Source organism: Musa acuminata, chromosome BXJ2-5 (genome assembly GCF_036884655.1).
Source record: "Musa acuminata AAA Group cultivar baxijiao chromosome BXJ2-5, Cavendish_Baxijiao_AAA, whole genome shotgun sequence".
NCBI lineage: Eukaryota > Viridiplantae > Streptophyta > Magnoliopsida > Zingiberales > Musaceae > Musa > Musa acuminata.
The window spans coordinates 31296726-31316745 of NC_088342.1; the positions used below are offsets into that span (position 1 = coordinate 31296726).

The 20020-nt window shown below is 35.1% G+C and overlaps 1 protein-coding gene across 2 annotated transcripts; it reads left to right on the forward strand.

The window, feature by feature from the left end:
- Window positions 1-1535: 1535 nt before the first annotated feature.
- Window positions 1536-19732, forward strand: LOC135611753 (1,4-alpha-glucan-branching enzyme 1, chloroplastic/amyloplastic-like). 2 transcript variants are annotated; one of them, XM_065107398.1, is made up of 11 exons: window positions 1536-1662; window positions 1745-1859; window positions 2170-2294; window positions 5468-5571; window positions 6314-6458; window positions 8822-8969; window positions 9109-9209; window positions 10065-10142; window positions 10688-10843; window positions 19342-19416; window positions 19502-19732. In XM_065107398.1, the coding sequence occupies exons 1-11, from the start codon at window positions 1624-1626 to the stop codon at window positions 19586-19588; spliced, it is 1173 nt and encodes a 390-aa protein (XP_064963470.1). In that variant the 5' UTR covers window positions 1536-1623; the 3' UTR covers window positions 19589-19732. The 2 variants fall into 2 exon arrangements, with proteins under 2 accessions (XP_064963470.1, XP_064963469.1); XM_065107397.1 differs by having other exon boundaries at window positions 1565-1662; window positions 1745-1855; window positions 2166-2294.
- Window positions 19733-20020: the final 288 nt, after the last annotated feature.

Genomic DNA, 20020 nt, shown 5'->3' on the forward strand with positions numbered 1-20020 from the left:
GCCATTTTCTGGCAAATTTCTTGGAAATTGATACGTACTAACATACCTATATATGGTACATTAGTATTGATCAGTATGTACCAATCTAGGCCAGGACTGGTACCAATTTCCAAGAAATTTGATCAGTTTGCACCTTTTTAAATTTAAATTGCATTAAATTTTGATTAAAAGGGTTAAAATAGGATTTTTTTTATATTTTTCAGGTAATTTTTTTGGCCATTTTCTGGCAAATTTCTTGGAAATTGATACGTACTAACATACCTATATATGGTACATTAGTATTGATCAGTATGTACCAATCTAGGCCAGGACTGGTACCAATTTCCAAGAAATTTGATCAGTTTGCACCTTTTTAAATTTAAATTGCATTAAATTTTGATTAAAAGGGTTAAAATAGGATTTTTTTATATTTTTCAGGTAATTTTTTTGGCCATTTTCTGGCAAATTTCTTGGAAATTGATACGTACTAACATACCTATATATGGTACATTAGTATTGATCAGTATGTACCAATCCAAGCCAGGACTGGTACCGCACGTTGGCATCGGACGACGATTCTTGTGTAATATTACCATGTACTGGTCCAAGTTAGGATTGGCAACAACGGTCGACACAAGACAATAATCCTTCTGTAATATTACCTAGAATGTAACACCGATTATATTTTTACATTTTGAATAAGTTTGAAAATGCATGATAAGTGAAATGCATTGGTTGATATTTTGTATCATGATCATCAATTTATTTGTGGATTTTGAGCTCAACATTTCCTTGGTTATTTAAAGAACCTGTTTTGCCAACACTAGAAGATTATCTGACTTCTAAGAAATAAAGGGCCCAAGGTAATAGATATGTTCCTTTTTCTTGTTTTCTATGGAGTTTTAGCTGGAAATTCAATCCATCCGTGCACACGATTTCCATGGATAAGTAACTTTCATGGATTCCTTATGTTTTAGCTGGTTATTTGGATTTTACTCCTACGATTCTGTGTAATTTCTGTTTACTTAAATTTGACTTTCCTAGAATATGCTTTCAGGCTACGATTGAGAATATAACCTACCATCACATTGAAAAAGATTCTCAACTTTGTTGATTGAGATAACTGCTACCTGTTTTTTGTTCCACTGGAGTTATTTTCATATATTACAAAAGGCTGTCCCAGATCTTTTATCCAATCCTTATACTTGGATTATGGTTGGTGAATGAGAGTGTTGACTGCATTCTATTTGCTTGGTGCTTGAACCTTTCTGTTTGTTGTTTTCGTGCCCAGACATGATCATGCATGGTATGCCGATATGACTTATTTATCAATCTAAAAGAACTTTGGGATCTATTATTTGGGTACAAAGTGAACCCATATACATGTACATGTATTTGCAAATTTCTTTCATTTGTCTATCTTTGCAAGTATGCATGCATGTACCAACATAGAATGTATGGCATAAGCACAACTTTATATTTTAAATCCTTGTTTGTGATTCAGTTTAGAAAATAAACTGTACCTTCTAAACTTATTCAGTCTTATTTCCAGTCATGCATCAAAACAATGTACTTGATGGACTGAATCAATTTGATGGCACTGACACACATTATTTCCATTCTGGCCCACGGGGCCATCACTGGATGTGGGATTCTCGCCTTTTCAACTATGGGAGTTGGGAAGTATGGAAATGTTTCGATTCTAGACACCTATGTTACTTCTTTAAATTGAAAAAAATTCACCTTATTATCTTCCTTCCTCTAGGTTTTAAGATTTCTATTATCCAATGCGAGATGGTGGCTGGAGGAGTATAAGTTTGATGGCTTTAGATTTGATGGTGTGACCTCAATGATGTACACTCATCATGGACTTGCGGTTAGTTATTCTGTCAATTGTGGAAAATACTGCTTTCCATACAAGATGATTATGTTTCATTTTCTTTATGTTATGATTCTGTACATTTTGAGATAATGTTGATGTTTAAAGTTACATTTTACATATATGCATAATTCAGGAAATATGGTTTACAGCCTACTAAACGTCACTAAGTTTCTTAGGAACTAAATTTTTGTATCTATCTCTGTATAATTAGGAAAAGTTCTAGCCAGGAGTGCTCTGATATATGAATTATTTTTAACATTTATTTCTATTGTATTGTTGCTCTTGTATTCCCTGCTTATTACAGGTAGGCTTTACTGGGAATTACAGTGAATACTTTGGGTATGCTACTGATGTGGATGCAGTGGCCTTCTTGATGCTGGTAAATGACATGATACATGGGCTTTACCCAGAGGCTGTTACTATTGGTGAAGATGTAAGTGGAACTTCTGTTTATTTGGTACTTGTACTGACATGAAAAAGTTATATGAAAAGTGAACAGTGATATCTTTGAAATATGAAGCTTAAATTCCATTGGTTATCTTTGAAATATGAAAAGTGACACTGAGTCCTTAAATTTGACCCAACTCGTAAATAAAAAAGAGTATCCTAGTGCATGAGGAGAATTTTCTTGTATTTGTCCTTTGGAAATAGGAGATGTTCTATAGTTTCCTAGTTGAAGAATGGGATATTTAGATGGTGGATGAAAGTAATTTGCAAGTATTTTCATTAGATAGTTTAATGGAATAAGGTTGTTGGTACATTCAAGATACTTGAACTAGACATGTATTTTAGTGTTATGAAGTAGGAAGAAGTGGAAACCAGTTGATGGGCTTTTACTACTGAGTTTTCACAATCCCTATGGTGTGAGATTTAAGTCGTAAAAAACCTCTGTATAAGTTAATTCTAATGTTAGATCAAAGTAGATAGATATGACATCTTGAAATCCATTGCAGTATCAGGTGGAGACGAGTGTATATACGTATGTAGGTCCTTTTGTGGTTACATAAGCAGTTCATTTTTTTCAAAAGGGCAGCCCAGTACATGAGGCTGCGACCACTGTGGCTTCAGAAGGTTGGAAGTACATACCTTACCTCACATACTCAAGAGGCTATTTTCATTATATCCATTCTATTCCCTAAATACCCTTATAGCAACAGGATCATGGAAAGGTGAATGCCAGTACCTTTTGTCAATCAAGTAAAATAGTATTTAGTGTACTGTTTTCCATTTGTAAAGCTTGACTGTAAATTTGAATTCTTGAAACATTATTATTTTTTGTAGAAAAGGGCCTGTTAATAATAATATCTATTTTTATTTGGAAACTTAAGCTGTTTTAGGATGTTATGGCCTTATGGGTATTGAGGAATTTGAGCTTACTCTTATAATGCAGCAATGGTTGGAAGAAAAAGAACTTTGACCTTACATGGCAATGGTTGGAAGAAAAAAATTTTGGTACTTGTGGAATAATTGAATATCACAGATTAATTCTAATGCATCTAAGGAGTTGTTATGGTCATCCAAGATTAATCAGGCCTCAGTTTCATTAGAATTCTTCCATTCTTTAACAGTTTCCTACTTTTCAAGAATCCTCAGAGTCATACTATATTTTTGTTTTTTACCTAAAAGATCTGACATGCTGTCTACATCTGTTCTGGAATCCCAGCGGAAGTCCATTATCTTAATATTTAGATAATCAGCTTTATGCCATTCTCACATGAGAAGCCCTATATTGTTGCAAATGGTCATTGTTTGGAGCTCATTGATCCCACATCATTCACAGAGGCATAATATGATGCCTCTTTAGATTGAAGGAACTTAAATCTGAAATTTAAAACTCAGGCTGATAAATTGTGAAAGATGGATGCAGGACTGCTCTTAAATCACAGATTATTTTCCATTTTAGAGTGATGTGTCTGAATCTCATGGTATGTTGCTGAAGATGTAGAAGCTCTGGATGAAGAGGATTCTGAATAGGAATAGATGCTGACATAGGTGAAGGTTTAGGAATTGATCAAACGGGATGATTTTGTGACAAATGAAGAAATTGGAGTTCAAAAGATCAAGTCAGTGCAAGGGTTCATCATCAATGGATATCGTTAATGAAGTTCACATGATTTGTGGATCAATTTTACAGATTCTTTAGTCAGCAATATCCAACACTTACTATCACTCATAAAGGTATATTAAGTCAAAATTCAAGAAATCTGATGCATTCAATGGAGTATCAACCCAAGGAACCCTTTAATGGACTCTCATCACAATTTTGTAGTTGAAAGTTTCACAGGGAATTTCAACTTGAAACAATTTGAGAGACACACATCTTCACAGGGAATTTCTCAACTATTTCTCTTTTCTATTTGTCCTTTTGGCCTTATGTCTTTCTCTATATTCTCTCTTTAGCATATGTTTTTTATCTCTACTTTCACTTCCTCTCATCCTAGGAGCTTTGTTTTGCTGCTTTTCTATAGAACCTTGTACCTGCTTTAGATTATTTGTTATTCTTACCCATCTCTTGCCATTTATTTTTAAGCAGCAAATGGCTCTATGCTGCTTTTACACCATACCATACCTATGTTGTGCTAAATACTGAGGTGGTTGCAGCAGTTTTTTATTTTTAGCTAATGACGAATAAATTCTCTCACTAGGACTAATACTTCTTGGTGGTTGGCCAGACTGGAACGGTATTGATTGGCATACTGGTATTGATATGGCTGGTATTGGTTGGTGCCACCTGGGCTAGAGAGAGAGACAGGAGGGGAGGATGCTGCGGCAAAGCTAATGAGAGGGGGAGGTGGAGGCAGCAAGATGGAGAAATTTGTTGATAGAAGAGGGAAAGAGAGAGAAGGGAAGAAAAAAGAAGTGTTGACAGCTGTGTAATTGCTAAAAAAAATAAGTACCAGTGTCAGACAACAGGCTTACCACCTGCTGAAGTTTGGTACCAATGATGCTACCATTCTATAAGTTTGGAATGGTAAGCTTACTGGGCAGTGAGTAAAATTTCGAATTTGGCTAGGTGAAATCACATGTTTCACATACTGGTCTCAGGACATACTGATTAACCATTGGACTGATAAATATTGGTCCATATCGATTGGTCCAAACTTGAATCTATTCCATTAATCATGCTCTGGATGCATTAGCTAGACTGACTGGACTTGTCTGTCCAAGTCATGGTTCTTCATCTAGTCATTGAGAAACATATGCACTATTATTTTCTTATATTTATTTTGTTTTTTTCATGTTACTTGGGCAATCTTGTGGATATGCTAAATCATATGCAATTCTGATTTAAGACCATTCATGATATCTTTGGTGATTTATATACTTTTATTTAAGGTTCTAAATATTGTACCATACCGGTATACCGATCAGCTGTCTGTATGGTACGTATTGAGTTGTACCGAGTGTACCAACACACGGTATACTCAAGTGTACTGATGTACCACCCATACCGGTCCTCTATCAGATTGGTATGTACTACCTGTAACGAGTGGTATGGTATGATATTGCTAACCATGCTTTTATTCATAATTTAGTGAACACATGTACTATTTTTATTTAGAATTGCATAGTATTTGCATTCATTGTAACAATTTACTTAAATAGGTTAGTGGAATGCCAACTTTCTGCATCCCTGTTCAAGATGGTGGTGTTGGATTTGAGTATCGCCTTCATATGGCTATTCCAGATAAATGGATTGAAATGATGAAGTAAGTTGGTTGTGGAATTCTCTATTTAAAGACATTTGTTTATTAAGTTTGACGTTCAAGTGTTTACCTATAGTTGAGTATAAGAAAAATAATTCTTAGCATTGTTACTTCATGCTCAATTTCTCTACCCTGTTAATTTGTTAGTTGATACTGGACATTGTTGGGCTTCAAGAATAGCTTACTTCGAATCAAGTAATTTGATTCATGAAGCAGCTTAAAAGACAAATGATGGGTTATATTAAAAGACTTCACATGATGTATACATAAATTTGAAATAAAAACTAGGCAAGGTCCTCCAACCACATACACATGTTCAGCAAAACATTTTCTCTTCATGGGAGGAATAAAACTTTCTTTGTCTTCTTTAGTTGAATAATATTTTTAACATTATGGATCAATCTTTCTTGTACCCAAATAGCTTTCCAACACATGTTATACACAAATCTGAGAATGAAGCTGACTAATTTATCTTAAGAAAAGTTCACACCACAGAATGCAATAATGTTTGACAAAGGCATTGTATTTAATGTTAACACAATTATAACGTACTTACATTCACTAGCTACTAGTGTTAACTATTCAGCAATCTTTAATTCTCAAAGTCATTCCAATATGCTATATACCATATAAACTCTAGCGACTCAAATTTATACCTAGTCTTATTTTTCTGATGACTAAGATTTTGACAAGTTCAACATATGTATATGTGGACTGAAAGGGACTTCTGTTGGTGATTTTTCAGGTTAAAGGATGAAGATTGGAAGATGGGTGAAATTGTTCACAATCTCACTAATAGGAGATGGCTAGAGAAATGTGTGGCTTATGCTGAAAGCCATGACCAAGCTCTTGTTGGTGACAAGACCATCGCATTTTGGTTAATGGACAAGGTTCTTAATAGTCTTTTTCAGCAATATTGTATCATGTGTATTTTGAAAATTTGAACATAATGCATAACCAAGGTTCATCATACTGTGGCATACCGTTTGGTACGAGTGGTACATACCGGTCCAACAGGGGATCAGTACGGGAGATACATTGGAGCACCCGCACCCCCATGTACTATGTATTGGTATATTTGTACAGATCGGTATGTATCGTACCGACAGCTGGTTGGTACATCAGTATAGACGGGTAAGACGAATCATGGGTATAACAAGGACAATTTTTTTTTCCCCTGATATTAACTTGTTTTGTCTGGTTATATAACCAACTTTAGTTTATTAAAAACTTTAAATAGCGGTATGGTCCAACTGCCCCTTGGTCACCAATAAATGACTGTATAGGCTTAGTTAAGATGTCTCTTGAGCTTTTAGGAATTTTCAAAGCTGCAAAACATTGAAAGTGACAAAAATAGTAGTTAGTGCACTTGCCAATGTTTCATTAACATGCAAAGGTATAAATTCTTCCCAATACTTTAAATGTTATTTTACTCTGATTTCTGCATTTTTGATGTCATGATTTCGTTGGTGGTAAGTAGTGGACATTTTGTGACACTAAACTGAAAGTAACCTGACCAAAAATTGGCTAACTTCATCCCTTTTTAAGGTTGAGAAATTATTTGTTTTCTTTATCAGCATGAAATTTATTTGAACATCATTCTTGTGATGAACATTATGTAATCTGTCACTATGTGATGCAATTACTGTATTGTTTTTTGTTAAAATTTTCTGTATGTCACATCATACACATCATGATTTGATGCTCAAGTTCTTTATAGTATCTTGAAAGATTTCTTATTTCAGTTGTTTAACAGTTAAAGATAGTCCGTGATAATTCGTAACTTTTCTTGTTACTTTATAAAGTTGATTTCAAAATTATTTGTAATTTAACAACTAAACTGCTTCTGGTTTTTACAGTGATTATTTGTAGTTGAAGGCTGCTCTTAACTTTGATTATTTATATTAGTTAAACTCTTCATTTCATATGTGTTCATATCTTATCTTCAAGTAATAATCTCTGACATGGCGTTCTTCTTTCCAAATTGTGTTATTAATCCATGAAGCATTTCTAAGACTAGGTGACTTGTATGGCAAACTTTTCTTCTTGATAATATCTAATTTCATTCATCACTTGAGACAAACTCTACATACTCTAAATGCATTTTCCTTTATTTTTGGCAATTAAATAAAACATTATACTGCCACACATAAAATGATACAATCATGTCCCCAAGTCAAGGCTTCAAATCTTGGTACTGAATGGGTACTGGTCCTTGGATTGTTGGTGTATGGTTACCATGTATCACTACACACTTATTTGTCAGTACGAGTCCAGTTAAGGGATGAGTGGTAAATTAAAGAATAGAGAAAGAGACAGAGAGAAGAGTGGAGGAGAGTTGATGGAGGTAGGGGAGGACATAGAGAAGGAAGAAGAGAGAAGCAGAGAAAGAGATGGAGAGAGAGAGAGAAAGAGAGAGGAAAAGAAAAACGAAAAAAAGAATTGACAGTTGTGACTGCTATCATATTTAAAAAGAAAAAAGAATTGGAGCCAAACACCTCATGCCCTTCAGTACTGATCTCTTTATCGCCTGGTAAACTTGGTATAGTGAGCTTAATGAGTGATACAGCATATACCAGGCTGAATTGGACAAAATCATCCAGTCCGCATCCAATAGGCTACATACCTACTGGTACAGGCAGTATTTTAAACCATGCCCCAAACAAAAACAAGAAAAGCAGGGGTATTATCATCTCTACACAAGACTCTACCTTAATCTCTATCAGCAAAAAAAAAAGGTTGTTACATATACAATTATAAACAATCAACTAACAAGTAGAATATATTGGTATCAAACAACCATCAAAAGAAACCTGTGTGCTATACAAACTGTTCAGGAGAAGCCAACATGTAGAACAACACTGCCATGGCTATTTATATGTTAAAGGTTAGTTCCTTTCTTTCTGAATAAAGTAATTTACTTTTGTTGATTATGATCATGCAATATTGTCCTAAAGTCAAAAAAGAACAAGAGAATATTCAATACTTATTTTGAAGTACAAAATCCAAAAAATGTTGTACTGGCAACAATTTTATATATCTTTATTCTTTTTTCTGTACTTGTTAATTGTGAGCTGCTCATATTGTAAATCTTTTATTCTTCTTCTTGTTCTTGTTAGTGGGTGCATTATCTTTCACTATACTCTGTTAATTGAACAGCAGAAACAAAAGTCTGAAATTATCTTTATCGGCAATACAAAGCTGCGGTGAAATTATCTTTATGGACTGAGTTCCCCTGTCATTGCTTATGTAGGATATGTATGACTTTATGGCACTGGATAGACCATCAACTCCCAGGATTGATCGTGGAATTGCTCTGCACAAAATGATTAGACTAGTCACAATGGGTTTGGGTGGTGAAGGATATCTAAACTTCATGGGAAATGAATTTGGGCATCCAGGTACAATATGTCATGTTATGCTTAAATTATTCTAAATTTTGACCTTCATTGGCATTATTTTATTTATTAATTAAATTGTTGGCACACAGACTATTGACATGATTTTTCTTGTTAATTTCAATTTTTTTTCTTTTGCTAGAATGGATAGATTTTCCAAGAGGTGATCAACATCTTCCAAATGGGGCAGTGATACCAGGGAACAATTATAGTTATGATAAATGTCGTCGTATGTTTGATTTAGTAAGTTAGGAAGATGATGTTATTTATTTTTATTTCTATTCATGGTAGTTTATTGTGACTAGTTTGACACAAGGAAGTGGATCAAGATTTGGTAAAACTGACAAACTTAACAAGGGGAGATAGACCATGTCATGTCAATATGTTCTAGTTGGAGGTAACAGTCATTGGCCACAAATTGTGTGGTCTGTTATTACTGTAATTTCAATCATAAATGAAAATACTAGTTTGTTTTCACATATATGCATGAAGCTATGCTTTGAAAATTTCTCATCTGCCGATCTGTTGCTAACTGGATTCTCTTGAGTCTTGATTCCACTGATTGCAAAATGTCAAATCTTATAGTTTGTTACTTTTGTATCTATCAGGAAAAAACCCAATTTTGTCATGATACATCTATTTGCTTTGTCATACTTAAATATATAGCTGAATCTGATGTTACCTTTAACATAAGATCCTAGATATATGCTCTTAAAGTTTTACTTAGATATCAATTTGATGGATGCATATGATGGTTTCTCTATAAGTTACGTTAAATATGTGAGATGTCATCTAAACTCTAAAATGTTTCACTTGGAGGAAGTTAGCAGATCATATCGATTTACATTGTTTTTTTTATTGGTAGTGAGCAGGTATTGTTGGTTAATGCAGGCAGCTCTTTATACTGTTTCACCATCTTGTGAATTTACCTTGAAAATTAGTTTCCTATAGCATCTCCATATGTTAAAAAACAATTTAGAGCATTTTTTAAATTTATTTAAATTCATTATTTTTAATACTCACTTGTGTTCTGTACACAAATTTTGTCAGATTGCCCTGTTATAGTATCTGATCACTTATCATCCTTTTTAATTCTAGGGAGATGCAGATTATCTCAGGTATCGAGGAATGCACGAATTTGATCAAGCAATGCAACATCTTGAGGAGCAATATGGCGTATGTTTCCTTCTTTTTTTTTTTTTTTTTGCGGGTAGAATCTTTACAATCCTGTGGCAATGATTAGCTGGTTAAGGAAGATCCATATTGTTAACTATAAAAAAATATTTAGATATCAGCCAAAATATATTCTTATTTTGCAAACTTATTAAAATTTAATCTGTTATCACTTTCCTTTTCAAGTTTCACAATGATTTTAATGATATATGAATTTACTAAATTAGGGTAGAATATCATATCATAATCTTTCTGAGACATTAGAAAATGCCACAGATGATGTATTTTAGTTGAGCAAAAATTTGGACTGAATAATTACGTGGCATGAAATGAACAACAGATAGTCATTCATCAGAGAAAAAATTTCAATATGAACATTTTAGACTTTGATTGCAGTATTAAAATTGTGACTGTTGCTTTTTCTCCAATGTAGATCCATGGGCATTTTGTCTCAAAATTATTCACCAGAAAATATGCATAAGTCCTTTTTTTGTCATGGAAGGATATTTTTACATGTGGATGTTGTTTAAAGTGGATGTGTATTGCAGTTCATGACATCAGAGCACCAATATATTTCACGGAAAGATGAGGGGGATAAGATGATTATTTTTGAACGAGGGAATTTGGTATTTGTTTTCAATTTTCATTGGAGTAATAGCTATTTCAACTACCAAGTTGGTTGCTTAAAGCCTGGAAAATTCAAGGTATGTCAACCTTCACAAAATGCCTTCCTATGAAAAGCTACGTCTATTGTTTGGACTTCATATTTTATTTTGACAAGGCTCTTTTAGCATCAAGTTGCACGGGCTTGTTAGATCCTACTTGATATTTATGGCTTCCTTTTAGGAAGCAGTCTCTACGTGCAAAGGATAAGACTGCACATGGTGACACCCCATGCTGCCCTCATATTTTACATGTGAATTCTTGGATGCTGATTACTAGTTTTTACCTCATATTTACTTGTTGCTTTGCAACTAATTATGTCTGCTAAGTATGAGGTCCCATGGGTCTTCTCCCTCTGGTGTAAATATTGCAACTGCAGTGTAACTTCAGTTGTAAAGAAAGAGTTGTTTGTGATTCATTGCTCATCAGGCTATTTAAACCCATATTATCCATGTACAACTGCTAGGGTTGCCCATGGTGCCCAAAACTGATTACACAGTTCAGAACTCATCTGGCTTCCTCAGAAAAAGGTTGGAAATTTTCAGAAAATTCAAAGAATTCATAAAATGATTGAAGTTTAAAGAAGTAATACAAAGGTGAGGGTTTTAATATTTTAGTATCTTTTGCTGGCTACAAGATGTTGGCGTGGTGTGTGTGCCATCACAATTGATAGTTAGGCCAATTTCAATGACATGGTTCATGAACATGTTATTAGTGGTTCTTGTCCTAGCATTACCGATCCATATAATTCTCAGATGTTCCTCTACACTGAAGTGCTAATCTAACAACTCTGTGGCGACCAATACTACAACCTAAAGATTAAAGAGTTCTTCATCATAAACTTGAGCCTCAACAGTTAGAGCCTAAAATAGGATGTCATCCTAATCAGAAAATAGAATGTAGCTTCATATTAAGAAAAGGAAGATTAGTTGTAATTAAGAACCTAAGAAAATGTTCTGAATTTATTTCACATTAGGGTTTAAATAAGTGCTTGGGTGCTCACCTAAGCGCTTGGGTAAGGTGAGGTGAGGCCTGAGCCCCTCAAAGCTCGACTAAGCAATGCGGTTCAGTGAAGCATCACCTGGTCGCTCACTTGAATCTAGAGGCATTAGGCACCTCGGGCGAGCACGCTGTTAAAACAAATCACTCAAACCAGACTATCAAGTCTGGTTCAACTGAACAGTAGCTTAGTTAGTTCAATTGAACCAACTAAGCTATATAACATTACTAAACTTGTGCATACAACCCCCCCCCCCCCTCGCGACCCCTAGCCCAGTGATTTAAAAAGCGCTATGTCACGGACAAACTTCTAAACAAGATGTTTGATGTAATGCTTATGTACAACATGTAGAGGGGCGGCCCAAGGCTTAATAGTCTCATTTTAGTTGGGTTGGTGGTCTCTTTAGGCTTGTAAATAAAGGTTGTGTCATGTGGACACGTGCGAGAGATTTTCGGTCTGTAATGGACCATTTTACCCTTTGTTGTGCAACTGTTCAGAGCTTGTAAAGTCTGTTTGTAATTTGCATTGTCTATGAAATGTTTTTCGGAGATGTTTGCTTGTGGATCCCGATTGAGACGTTTTCTCTAACCCGTTCTCTCTTTCGTGGGTCCTAAGGGACATGGGAGACTTCGGGGAGGCTGACCTTTGCGGACGGACACGCAAGGGTGCCGCACGACTTAGGCAAAACCAGCTAAGTCAGTGACAACTAGGCGCCAAAAGGTGCCAAGGTTAAAAAACGCTCGAGGCATTAGGCGCTCGCCCGAGCGAAGTGAGGCGCTAAAATATAAAAATATAAAATATAATTAATAAATATAATTATTTAAAATTTTAAATAAAAATATGCTATTAAATTAAGAAAATCTAAGGTACAAAATCACAATGTCACATTAATAAAAAGTTTCAAAATTCAAAACAAAAAAAATTTACATCAAAGTCATTCATTATAATCAATATTATCGTCATTTTCACACAAATAATCGTTATTGAATTCATCCTCTTGTCACTCTTCTTCATCAAAATATGTTTCATTCTTTATGTCTTTAACAATAAGAGCCGAGCTTGATGCTTTTGTACTCATTTTTCTCTTTGTCATTTGTCTTGTATATGTTTGTAATTCTCTAGCACTTGAAGCTCTTGCCACATCTCCCCATATCAATCTATCATCTTAAAATACAAGCTCGTCTTCAGCATCTTGCAAGTTAGCACCCATTTCTCCCATCAACCACTCATTTGAATCATTAATATCTTGCAATGAGATTTGATCAATTCTATTTTACAAATCATAACGAACCTTCAAAGCTTGATTATACTTTATGTAAACAAGATCGTGTAATCGTTGATGTTCCAACCGATTTCTTCTCTTTGAGTGAATCTGTCATGTCGTATAATTTAAAAATATATTAATACATCTATCTAAATTAATTAATTAATTAAAATAAAAATATTTAGTGATCCTTATATGCTAAAAAACGTTCTAATTTCGTTTACAACCCGAAGCACTACATGTCAAAGTAAGTACTTTGATAGCAAATTACTGTAAGTTCGGGATGGAATTTCCAAATTTATGTTATTATTAGCAATAACATAGTAATATAATATAGATGAAATTAATTATATCAAATTATTAATACCTGGAGACGTAGTCCTGAATCGAACGACCATTGGAATTCCAAAAAGACATTTGATATTTTTATATAAAGAAAATTCACGAATAATCTTATCTTGCACCTCAAGGCTGGGAACTAATCTTGCAATGCACTGATATAATCCATCCAAAACTCTGCATCAAACCCAACAGATTTAATCTTATAAAAAAATTCAAGGTTCAAATAATATCCTGCTGCATGTAAGGGATGATAAAGTTGACAATTCCATCTTTCGTCAATGATTGTAAAAATTTTCTCATATTTTTCTTCATTTTCATTAAAAGATCTTTTAATCATCTCCTTTTCTCTATCCATAGCCTCATAAATATATCTTATTGCAGGCTTATTTTCATTATCCACTAACCGAAGGACTCGAACAAGAGGGTCCATTATTTTTAATATATAAACTACATGATTCCAAAAGGATGACATTAATATGATATCAGTAGCCCTATTGTCTTTTGCTTCTTTTGTCCATTTGCTTATCACCTATTTCTCAAAGGTAAACATGTTTCTTAGATTATGTTTTTGACGATGCATGCTCTGTAATGTCAAGAATGAAGTAGCAAATCGGGTGACACCATATCTCACTAATTCTTTGTTCCCTGTAAATTCTCTCATCGTATTCAAAGCCCTAATATGATTATAAAAAAATCCAACAACAAAAATTACCCTTTCTAAAGTTTTCTTGATGTCTAAGATCTTTTCAATATCCTCCAATATTAAATCAATACAATGTGCTGCACATGCAGTCCAATATAAGTGTTGTCTTTTTGTTTCAAGCAATTTACTTGAGACAAAGGATAACAAAAATGATAAGAGTTAAGAGTTTAACATATTTAATTGAAGATAAAATAATTAAAAAATTCAGCCCTAATATGATTATAAAGAAATCTAATAACAAAAATTGCCCAACCTAAGATTTTCTTGATGTCTAAGATCTTTCCAATATCTTTCAACATTAAATCAATACAATGTGCTATACATGGAGTCCAATATAAGTGTTGCCTTTTTGTTTCAAGCAATTTACCTGAGACAAAGGATAACAAAAATGATAAGACTTAAAAGTTTAACACATTTAATTGAAGAAAAAATAATTAAAAAAATTCAAAAGATGAATATTACCGGCTAATACATAGTTGCTTCCATTGTCGGCTATGATTTGAACGATATTTTGTTTTCCAATTTCTTCCACGAAGTTGTCAAGTAAATCATAAAAGATAAAGCATCTATTGACTTTATAAACATAGTCCCTAAAGAACAATTAACCATAAAATTAATTATACTCCTACGCCTCCTGTCAGTCTAAACATCTGATATAATAGAGCAACCATGTGTTGCCCATGATTTTTTATGACCCTTTAGTAAGTCATTTGGATAATTCAACTATTTTTACAACAATGAAACTCGCATCTCAGAATAACTTGAAGGTTTTAATCTCGCACCATATCTTCCAATAGCTTCAATCATTTCCTTAAAACTGTCTAAACGAGTTGTACTAAGGGGAAGACCAACCTGATAGAAGAAGTGAGCAATATGTTGAATTGTTCTTCCTCTTATTTCTTTATCACAAGCATCACTTATATTTGTTTGTCTAAATTTTGAGCCTCTTGCTTGCCCTTGTTGCTTCTGTGATCCTTGAAACATATATAGATCCATCGGTCCTTTTTTACCCTTCTTAGTACTCATAATGTCTTTTCCTTTTTTGTCGTATATTTTTCTCCCACTTAGGTTAAATACTCACAGAATAATCTTCTTCTTTATCCCTGAGATGTTCAACATTGTCTTCTGGTAAATTCTCGTAAGATTCATTCTTTTGCGTCTTCTTTTCATTCATATAACTCAGCAACTCTTCTTTTACCTCAAGTGGACACTTTTTGTAAGTTGTTGCATTCTTGAAATTTCCTACTAGATGTTTTGCACGAAAAATACCTCCTCTAGTAGTCTTGTCGCAGAACATGCAAGTCACTTAGGATCTTTCGGATCCTTTAGATAATTATACTTCCATGCAGGATCTTTTTTTGATGTCATTGGAGACTCTATTGAGTTACTCTGCACACTTGTCATTTATTCTGAAACCTAACAATAATTTCAAATAAATAAAAATTAACAGTATTAAAATCAAAATAATATATTATTAATCTAATAAATACAAATACTGTTACAGTATACTGTTAATAGTATACTTTCGAAAGAGAAGAGAATCGAAAGAGAAGAGAAGCGAAAGAGAAGAGAAGAGTGTAAGGGAAGATCGAGGGTGCTAATTGAGAAAAGCGGGAGCGGCAACGGCGAGCGATGACAATGGCAGCGGTAGCAGTGAGTAGCGGGAGCGACGACAATAGCAGCGACAGCAGGGAGCAGCGGTAGCGGGAGTGGGAGCGGCGACAGTGGCAACGGTTAAAGTGAGCAGCGGTAGCGGCAGCGGCAGTGAGAGTGGAGAGCGGCGACGGTGGCAACAACAGCGAGCAGCGGGAGCGGTGATAACGACAATAGTAGCATGAACGATGAGCAGGGTTAGGGTTGGGGAAGTCGCGTTGATATCGGTGATTTAATTGAACCAACTAAAGTACTGGAGACCAAACCAGACCTAAAATGTTGGTTCGATCGCTTGGTTTAACCCAGGCGCTCGGTCGCCCGAAGCGCCTGGGCTCGGGCCCGCGCCCAGGCGGCGCCTCTTTGAAGCGCGCCACTTGGAAATGAAGCGAGGCGCTTGGGCCTCGCCTCGCCTCGCCTTGCCCGAGCGCCTAGGCGAGCACCCGAGCGCCTATTGAAATCACTGCCCTAGCCATAAACCCTACTTTGTGCGCAACTATTGCCTCCATCATCGCTTCCTTTGCCATTGCCTCTATCGCTAATGCATAGGATTGACCGTTCCTCTATCGCTGACGAACGGGTCCGAAGGTCTAGCTTTCGTGCGTAGTTCCCTCAGTCGTCGCTGCTTCCATGTGCAGCTCCTTCCACCATCGAGGGAGAGGACCGTAGCTTCCTCCATCATCGACGGACATATATGAAGCTTCCTCTACCCATGATGTCATCATTCGCAGCTTCCATCATCGCTGCTGTCATCATCTAAAGCTTTATCTGTCACTGTTGCTATCATCCATTACTTCCTCTATCATCGCTGCTATTGTCGTACATAGTTTCCTTCGCCATCGTTGTTCGAAAGTTCCTCCATCACTACCACCCTCTCCTTCCCCACTTTCCACTATCGGTGACTCTTTCTCCCCTCTAACTATTGTTAGTAGTAGATTGTTAACTACTATTATCATATAATAGCCCTTATTTAGATTTTAACACTATTAGTTTCAAAATTCAAATTATTTAGAACTGTTATTAGGGTTTTATGATTAATGGTAAGTGTATATAGCAATTCAGAAGATTCATTAGAAAATTCAAGAAATGATCCTGCTTGAAAATATAATTATTTAAAGAATCCTAAAGATCCTAATGTAGTTACTTGTATCTTTTATGATAAGACCACTAGAGATGGTATTTTCTATGCAAAGCAGCATCAAGGAACTTCAAGAATGCATAAGCATGCAAGAAGTGTCCACCTGATGTAAAAAAAAGTTATTGGCTTATATGATTGAAAAAACGATGCAAAGAAATGAATCTAATGAGATTTTTCCCAAAGATAATGTTGAACATATTAGAGACGATGAAGAAGAAGATTACTTAGAAAGTGTCAATACAAGTGGGGAAAAGAGTATATAACAAAAAAAAAAAGAAGTCATGATTGTTAAGAAAGGTAAAAAGAGACCGATAAAATTATATATGTATCAAGGGTCATAAAAACAAGAAGGTTAAGTAGGAGCAAAACTAAGATAAACAAATATAAATGATGCTTGTGATAAGGAAATAAGGGGAAGAACAGTTTAGTATATTGCTCACTTCTTCTATCAGATTGGTCTTTCCCTTAGTACTTGTTATTTGAAAAATTTTAAAGAGATGATTGAAGTTATTGAAAGAGATGATGGTGGATTAAAACCTCCAAGTTATTATGAGTTACGAGTTATATTACTAGAAGAAGAGTTGGATTATACAAATGGCTTATTAAAGGGCCACAAAGAAATATAGGAGTTGGTCGACAAATTTGTGAAAAAAATTAGTGAATAAAATATCGTCTAAGTTATAACCGACAATAGAAGCAATTATGTGCTAGCTGGTAAGATTTATCTTTTGAATTTTTTAATCTTTTAATTGCTCTCTCTTTAATTTGAATGGAAGAACTCCTATGTCTTATCAGTTTTGTTATCTTTTGTCTTAAATAAATTACTTGAAGTAAAAAGATATCATCTATATTAGATTCCATGTGCAGCACATTGCATTGATTTAAGTTTGAAGGATATTAGAAAGATTCCTATCATCAAGAAGACTTTAGAAAGGGTAATCTTTATCGTTAAGTTTTTTTATAATCATATTAGGACTTTAAATATGATGAAAGAATTCATAGGTAGCAAGGAATTGGTAAGATATGGTGTCACTCGATTTACTACTTGACATTATAGAGCATGCATCGTCAAAATCATATCTTGAAAAACATATTTACCTCGGAGAAATGGGTGATAAGCAAATGGATAAAAGAAGCAAAAGGTAAGAGGACCAGTGGTATCAACTTAATGTCGTCCTTTTGAAATTTTATAGTTTATGCATTAAAAGTAATGGACCCTCTTGTTTGAGTTTTTCGGTTGACAGATAATGAAAAGAAACTTATGATGAGATATATTTATGAGGTAATGAAAAGTCGATCCCAATGTCTTTTGATGAAATAAAAAATAATATAAAAATAATTTATAATTATTGTCGATTATATATGCAGCTGGACAGCATATAACCAATGTCTAGTTCTGCTGCAGTTATTGCTATATAATCTTAGGACAATGTGCTAAACCTTGGTCTGACGCTAAATATAAATGCTGTCATAAAAGGTGTAACTAAAATTTAATTTATTTACTTATATGTACCTTTTGATTTGCCTGCATTATTAATTGTGATAATATGATCAAACTTCATTATCTCGATGTTGATTAAAGGCCGATTCTCTTGTTATATGAACAAATGTAGTTCCCTTCCTAGCATCTAGTGTGCCCGTTATATTCCAGCTGGCATGATGCAGCAGGAGACTTAGGTTGATTGGCACAAGCCATGTGCATGGCATAGATATGTTGGCATACACCCTTCGGTCTTGTCAACAGGGAGCTATGTGCTAGCATGGTTTGGCACAGTTGTGACATGCAAACCTTGATGCAGAGCTATAACCATATTAAGGAACTTTGTTTCGCCTGGTCCAGTTCCTGTCAATCGATATTTACCAAGGAAAAGTCCCATTTCGGACAGTCCAGTCCTTTCGGTTAATTAAAAAAAAGGATCTTTTAGTTTAAGAGTCTGAATCAGGAGCCCTCTGGTCCCCTGGTCACGCAAACATCGTCTTCCACCATCGACCTACTGCCCTGTATTTCTCCTCTCCTTCTGCTCTTCCTGCTGCCTTCTCTTCTTTCTTCCTCTCCCCTCTCCGTCCCCCTCCCAGCATATTTGGTACTGTGATCCGGGATATGTTATGTAGGTAGCTGGAATGGATTGGACCCAATACCGATCTGGCCATGGGTCCGGCACCCGAAATTGGATCTTTGAACCATATAATTAATTATATGGCTTGTTAATGTTTCACTGTAAACCTCTTTTCTTGTTATGAACTCGCTATTGGAACATATTTTATCTGCTTTATGAATTCTGTACTAATTTGGTTTTGGATTCATTGTCAATTTTTGGTGAGTGCATTTGTTTATGATCTCTCTGGAAGTTCTGATTATGATGATGGCCTTCCCAAGTCTAGATTTTGGTTCATTAATGCAATTGGTGCATGTGGTAATGAATTAATTGAGTGAACCTTCAGGTGGTTTTGGATTCCGACGATAAACTGTTTGGTGGATTCAATCGAATTGATCACACAGCAGAGTACTTCAGCACTGTAAGACTTTCGCTTATAGGCTGTTTTTTCGTGAACTCTGAGGATTTTTCAAGAATGGCCTTCAGCATCGTTTTTGGACATGCAGGAAGGGTTATTCGACAACAGGCCTCGCTCTTTCTTGGTGTATGCGCCAAGTCGAACTGCGGTAGTTTATGCTCTTTCTGAGGACTGAAGGAAGACAAGCTGCAGTGAAATGCCAAACAAAGCCATTTTTATCTATTAGTTAAGCAAACTGCTGCAGTGAAAAATGCAATTGCTGGTGATGTGTTTGGTCGTTTCCTGCATCCCAAATTGGAGCTTAAATGGCATACTTAATCACGATGATCGAGAAACTAACGTTCCAGGATAGATTGCGACGTTGGGCTGGAACAACCATTATATTCTCGATTGCTCTTTGTGCCTCTTAGCGGCATCAATTAACCGGCTGCTGATGTCACCTCGGCAGCATGTATATGGTATCCTCCTTTCTCCTTTTTCGTTCGTATTAATGAAAACCGTTGCCTACGAGGGTTTCTACTTTCTCCATTGGTTTATATGTACAAAAAATTAGGGTAAAGTTGTCTGTGAACTTGAAGTTATTCAAGAATGACCACAGGAGGTCCAG

Excerpts from the sequence above, each read along its gene's own strand:
- LOC135611753 (XM_065107398.1), top strand. The coding sequence starts at position 1,624 with ATGTGGGATTCTCGCCTTTTCAACTATGGGAGTTGGGAA. Across the intron at positions 6,459-8,821 it reads CATTTTGGTTAATGGACAAG|GATATGTATGACTTTATGGC; the intron begins GTTCTTAATAGT and ends TTGCTTATGTAG. Across the intron at positions 9,210-10,064 it reads GTCGTCGTATGTTTGATTTA|GGAGATGCAGATTATCTCAG; the intron begins GTAAGTTAGGAA and ends TTTTAATTCTAG.